Consider the following 7,038-nt stretch of genomic DNA (forward strand, 5'->3'; position numbering starts at 1 on the left):
ACTAAATCAACGTACATAATCATTAAGAGAGATTTTCCTTATTAAATCCTAGTCTGGAACCAAGTGTACACTCAGGAGAAATTTATTAACATATAAAATCACTCTGTAAACAATATAGGTGCACTCTGATCCGTTTAAACTTTAAGTTACGGTACCGAACATCTGTAACTTTTAACTTCCTTTGCCATAAGGGGTTTTAAAATCATCTTATTATAATTTATGCAATTTAAAATAATACCGTGAAAATCTCATCTTTACTCATATTTTCATGAAACATGCAATGTAAAAATAAATTCATGTCACACAATTTTTGTGTAAAATATATATATTGATTAGAAAGAAATGCTGAAAATTACCCGAGTGAATTAGAACATTTCTTAACCCAAAAATAAATGCAAGAATATTAAAAATTAAAACTGGTATAATTAAATATGCGTAAAAATAAACTTAGGGAAATTTTATGAAAGTAACATAATCGAAATTTACTTACAAATAAACTCGGGTATAAATTTTAAATGAAAATTTAACATAATCAAATTTACTTACCTCTTCTTTTACCTTATGTTACGAACACAATGAATATATCTAAAAAATGAAATTGGAAAGAGTGGGTAAGTGAGAATTTACTCAAAAGTTCTCTCTCAACCACTAGTTCTTTCACTCACTAATCTTTTTCTCCCTTTGAAATTTTTTGTAAAAAATGAAGGTTAAAAGCTTCCTATTTATTGAAAAATTTTGGGGAAGAAAATAAAATTTGTAAAAGTATGGGGAGATGGGTTAAATTATAATTTTTTTTAAAATTAAAGAATGGGCATGGGATGGGTTAGGTATGAGGTAAGTATGGGATGAGAATGGGGATCATGTGGGGGAAATGAGAGTGGTTGCCGACACTCCCATTTAATTAATTTACTTAATTAATTTTTTATTTTTTTTTAAATCCTTATTATTATCATTGTTATTATTTTTAAGCTTTATTTTAGTTTTTTTTTTTTTTAATTAAATTCGAATTTTGAAAACTCATATGGGCCCCACATGGTCTTGTGGGCCCCACACAACTTTGCAACCCAAGTGGGTATTACGTAACCCCAATAGTCCTCATATGGTTTTATGAGCCCTATACAGTTTCGAGACTCATGTGGACCCCCACACGGTTTCGGGACTCATGTAGGCCCTACACTATCTTATGGGCCCCGCATAGGATACCTATATTATTATTATTTTATCATATATTTCTACAAATTATATCATTCAAAATTGTGTGGAGTCCCTATGGTTTCTATTTTGATGAACGGAACATTTAAAGGGTTTTTTCAATCTATGAAAGGCTTGCGGCAAGGGGATCCACTTTTTCTTTATTTATTCATCATAATGGATGAAGTTTTGATAAGGTTGCTTAGGAAAAACTATAAGACTGGTCGGATTGATCAATTTAATCATCCGATTGAGGCCCCATTGGTTTCGCATTTGTTATATACGGATGATATTCTTATTTTTGCGAATGGTGGGAAAATATCTATTAGAAATTTAGTTTGCACTCTGGAAATGTATAAGAAATGGTCGGGACAAAAAATTAGTAGGACAAAGTCAACGTTATTCCTCTCGAAATACATCACTCCTTCATGGTTTATTGAGAATCACAAGTTTCCTAGAAGGTAAATTCCCAGTTACATATTTGGGTGCGCCTTTGGTGTCTTAAAAATTGTCTTCTAGGACAATGGATCCTCTTATGGAGAAGATTAGAAAGAAAATTGTAGGGTAGAAATCTAAGTTGCTCTCGTAAGGTGGAAGATTGATTTTATTAAGACATGTGTTGTCTAGCATGCCTATTCATTTGATGTCTGTTATTAAGGTTTCACAGGTCACATATTCTTGAATTAACTCTCTTCTTTCTAATTTTTTATGGGGAGAGGTGAAAAATAAAAGGAAGATTCATTGGCACACTTGGGGAAAAATTTATAAACCTACCTCGAAAGGGGTCTAGGTCTGAGAGATCTTAAGGAAGTTCAAAAATCTCTTCTCATGAAATTTGCTTTCAAATTGCTCACCTCTGACAATCTGTGGGTAGGTTTTTTCAGTGCTAAATATTACAGAAATGATTATTTATTAATAAGGAAGGGGAAACCAAATGACTCTCGATTCTGGAAATCAATTATGGCCACCATTCCATAAGTTATGGATAATGTTAAAATTTTGGTGAGAGGTGGAAACTCTTCTTTTTGGTTCGACAAGTGGCTATCATCAGGCCCATTATTTGTAAGCACTGAGGATATTTTGAATAAGAATCTGTGTATTAAGGATTGTTGGCTAAATAATAATTGAAACTCTGATTTTGTACTGGAATTGGTTGGTGCCGATAAAATAAAGGAAATTCTGCACCAGGTGTCGGTGGGTAAAAGTGGGCAAGATATTTTTGTCTGGAAGGCTACCCCTGACGGCAATTTTTCTACAAAAACAGCTTGAAAGGCAGTGAGGAGCAGAAGTGACAATTTTGTGTGGAATGACTGGTTTTGACATTCTTTATTGTCCAGGAGAATCTCAATGTATTTATGGAGAGACTGGTTTAGATGCTAGGTTGTAGATGATAGAATTCAAGCCTAAGGAATATCGATGGCTTCGTCTTGTGATTGCTGCGTTCAGAGAAGTCAAGAAAACATTGATCATATACTTTCTTTAGGTGAGGTGGCTTTAGAGGTTTGGCGTCGGGCTAGTGTGGCGTTGGGGATTCCTTTCCAAAGATCCCTTCCTTGGAAAAACAAAATAGAAAATTGGTTCCACTATGCTCAAAAATCGTTTATTAAATGTATATGAATTAGGCTGATTCCGTGTTTGATTACGTGGTCTCTCTGGAATCGAAGATGTAAAGTAAGAATGGAAGAAGTTTATCAAAGTGCAGATCAGATGTAGAGAAGTGTTCGATTTTGGCTTAGTTTCATTACTGAGAGCACCAATTCTTTTCAAAAATTGAAGAAGTCTGACATTAAGATTTTGAATGAGTTTCAAATTAAGCATCAGGGAATTTGCGACAAGCCTAAAAAAATTATTTCGTGGGTTAAACCTCCAGTAGAGTGGATAAAACTTGATTGTGATGGGAGTTATAGGGACAATCCGGGCAATTCAGGAGGTGGAGAAATTATTTGGGATTGCCATGGTATGGTAAAAGCAGCTTTTTCAAGGTATTTTGGTAACAGTATGAATAATAGTGCAGAATTAAAACAATTAAGGAAGGAATTCGTTTGTGTAAACATTTGCATTATTTTAATATGATTATGGAAAGTGACTCGCGAATTGTAGTTGATTGGTTTCGGAAAGGTAGATGTACTTTGTGGTATCTTTGGAAATTTTGGGAGGAGCCTGTGGTGGATCTAGAAGGAGTGAACGTCATGGTGATGCATCAATATAAGGAAGACAATAGTACGGCTAATTTTCTTACTAAAGAAGGAGAAATGAGAAACAATGTAATTTACGAAGAACAATACCTTCTACCACATTATCTGAAAGGTATTCTTCAGATGAATAGGTGCGGTAAGGTCTCCGTTCATCGTTAGTTCAATTATAGAGTTTCGTTTGATGTATTTTTATTTTGAGTTTGGTTGTGTTTATGTTTTTTATATTCTTTGTTAGTTATATTTAGCTTTGTCGTCCTAATTTAGTTGGTTGCTGGTATTTTGTTTTATCTTGTAATCACGGTATTCTTCTACCAAAAGTGAGGGTATAATAGTAAATAAATGGAGGTATCACATTTTTTAGTAAAAAACAAAAAGAAAAAAAAAGAAAAAAAAACATAAAATTGATACAATTTTCAATAAAAGCAATTGCTTCAAGAGTGAAATTTTTCAAATGAAGAAATTTTAGATGATTCAATTATCAATAAAATTGATACAATCAATTTCCATAAATGGCAAACTCTTGTCAAACTATCAATCAATCAAAATTATATATAAGATAAACCCAATAAGAATTAGCCTCACAAGTCAAAGTTGAATTAGGTTATGATTAGACAACATTTGGATCAAGGCAGAATATGCTATGTCCATAATTAAGATGCCTACATATATTTTAAAGTAAGTCAAATGTTGTTACATGTAATAAATTATATAACATTTCAAGTGAAAAAACTACAATTTTATTTTTAAAATAATTTATTATCAAATTAATTTGAAACAAAATAAGTCTATAATTTAAAGGGCTAATTAGTAAGGGAATTTTTGACATTAACTTTGTAAGTATGTTATCTTTAGACATTTTTGAAAAAACACAAGCGTGTTATTTTTTAGAAATCTGAATGCTTGGAATGGATGCTCAGCCTTGAATATAAAAAATCGTACTAAAATTGTAACTAATCACAAAATTAAATTCAATTGATGCCAAAATAATAAAATTTTGGAATAAGTGACACATAAATTAATTTGTAAAGTTCTTTACACTTAAAATATTATATATATATATATATATATATATATAGGCACAAGAATCATAATCAATTAATAATTAAAATAAATAATGTGTATGTGTGCGTAATTAATTAGTTATGTCCTATTCAATGTATAAAGCATTTTATATGTAGGTTTTAGGTTCAAATATTCTTTGAGATTTAAAATCAATCTTCAACATTAATATCTACATTTTGACATGCATATTATTTTTGGCATTTTGGATAGCATATGGCTATTTTCTCTTGATTCAATTTGTATGGTTGTTTGGAATGGTGGGTATGGGCTAAAGTTTTAAATTTTATTCTATCACAAAATTTTAACACAATAATGTGATATCTCAATATTAATTATTTAATTTAACTTTCCATACTAATCGATGAACTTTAATAATTAAATCCTCACATGCATTAGTTGCAAGTCCACTTAACTTTTTTGAAATGAAAAATAAAGCGAGTCAAGTGTAGCTGGGAATCTAATGCAAATAGTGATCATTCGAGGATATCAATTTATAGCTAGCTTTGAATAACCCCGCACCCAAATTGCATATATATGTATTATAAAATACAGAAGTGCATGGCGAGTGAATCAAAGCACCACCGCCATTAATACATTATCGAACTAGAGCTTTTATTAAACAAACAAAACCATTCATTTGAACTAGCCAGACAGGCATGACGGACGACCCATCAAGCCAAATCATAAAATACAAAAGAAAAGCTTAACACACCCTGCAGAGGAGTATTGAAAACACACATATATACATAATATAACATATATATATATATATATATAAAGAGAGAGAGGGAGTTTATTACATATGGAATGGATGTGGATGGAAATGATTGAGGAGGTAGGTGGATTAATATATATATATATAGATGGAGAAGAGAATTAAGCACTTGCTAGAGCAGCATCGAGTTCTTTGGTGAGATGTACAACAAAATCGAGGTAGTGGTGAGGGGGAGGGATAGATGGGTTGCGTCGCTCGTACTCCAAGGTCCAGTGCGCCACTCCACCTTTGTCGCCCTTGGGACTCACCTTCAATATTGCGTTGAACACTTTAAGGTCCTTCAATTGGTCTCCTTCAAAGAAGTCAAACCTCAGCGTTTTATTCTCATCGTCTATATAGAACTTCTCTTTTCCACTCTCCACTTTTCCATCTGCATCCACATACAATATTCCAAATGTTATCAAAATCAATAAGACAACTATACATACAATACATACATACATATATATTGTCCATATAATAAGAAAGAAAGTGAAACAAACTAATACTTCTAAATCATATGACAAATTATTTCTATATTCACTAATATTAGACATAAAAAGAGTCTCCAAGGTGGCTCAGAGTAGTCCCGATGGTAAATTCAAGGTTCTTATAGTTCAAGTCTTAAAGAACTACAACTTTTCAATTAAGATAATACCTTAATTGATATTTTAAGTGGAGAAGGATAGAGGGACAAGTCAATACGAGTGTTCAAAGAGGGTCTTATACACCAGTGTAACATAGGAGTGTGTACCCACCACCACCTCCGTCTACTTCTAATTAAAGAGACATCAACATAAATGAGTTTTTAAAGAAATATTAATCATTTTTCTTTCTTTATGCTAATAATTTTCCTTTTTTTTTTTATCATGGTTTCAATTCTGAGATGGTCAAATTTGTATTTGAGTGTAGCTAGACATGGAGACGGGGCATCGCTATGGTAGGTGTTTCAAAGATAGCTCATGATGAACCCACCCAATCTCGGTAACATATACAACCGCTAGATATGTTTAATTAAAATAGTACTAAAAGAGAGATGTATATATACGCATATGGCATACCGGGCAGGACATAGGTCCAATGCTTGACGGAGCCATGAGAGTGCCACTCGCCTTCATGGAGCTTGACATCCTGAATCCTCTGGGTGCAGTTGGGCAAGTGGTGCACCTTACCCCTGAACACGTCATAGAACTTGTCAGTCGGAGACTTGAGCTGTACTTCCACCTCCAACTCACCCCTCAGATCCCCCATCTCAATTCGATTACTTAATTTGCTAATCTAAAAAACGCACTTAACTAGCTAGCTAGCTAGATAGCTGCAATGTGGGGAACACTATATAATATATTTATACGCTGGTGGTAGCTAGAGACGAGGGAGGCTGCTAGAAGGGGGAATGAAGAGTGGAGGGGATGGGGTCAAGCAAATGGCTTGGGGCCTTTTATAGATAGATGGGCATGGGATGGGGGTTACAGTAGGTTACCAGTCAGATTAACAGACAGATGCAGTAGGTATGTCATCCTTTTATCTTAACCTTAATTAATCTCACTACTCATAGATACCATGGCAACAGCTAGCGAAAGTAATAGTCATCTGGGCATTCTCAACCCCAAAAACCAACTCATGGGGTGAGGCTTTCCCTCACACTTATTAATTGACCACCAGTCTCTTTTACAATCGATGTGGGATAACCCCAACACCGAGATAGACTTGTATGTCCTCAGGCCATCTGTTGTATCCAACCAAATCACACCTTACGACTTACGCATTTAAGCAGTGTGACCCAGACAATTTATGTGACATTGTTTTAATTGAATTCAGGCAAGTATTCTGATGGTA

General features: G+C 33.5%; 1 protein-coding gene across 1 annotated transcript; it reads right to left on the reverse strand.

Annotated features, from left to right (window-relative positions):
- Positions 1 to 4,950: 4,950 nt before the first annotated feature.
- On the reverse strand, positions 4,951 to 6,697 carry LOC131145599 (MLP-like protein 28). The gene is made up of 2 exons (XM_058094776.1): positions 6,264 to 6,697; positions 4,951 to 5,593 (listed from the first exon to the last, which is right to left on the reverse strand). The coding sequence occupies exons 1-2, from the start codon at positions 6,451 to 6,453 to the stop codon at positions 5,325 to 5,327; spliced, it is 459 nt and encodes a 152-aa protein (XP_057950759.1). The 5' UTR covers positions 6,454 to 6,697; the 3' UTR covers positions 4,951 to 5,324.
- Positions 6,698 to 7,038: the final 341 nt, after the last annotated feature.

Source organism: Malania oleifera, chromosome 1 (assembly GCF_029873635.1).
Source record: "Malania oleifera isolate guangnan ecotype guangnan chromosome 1, ASM2987363v1, whole genome shotgun sequence".
NCBI lineage: Eukaryota > Viridiplantae > Streptophyta > Magnoliopsida > Santalales > Ximeniaceae > Malania > Malania oleifera.

Coding starts and splice junctions, on each gene's coding strand:
- LOC131145599 (XM_058094776.1), bottom strand. CDS start 6,453: ATGGGGGATCTGAGGGGTGAGTTGGAGGTGGAAGTACAGCTCAAGTCT. Junction 5,594..6,263: donor TTGGACCTATGTCCTGCCCG/GTATGCCATATG, acceptor ATGTGGATGCAG/ATGGAAAAGTGGAGAGTGGA.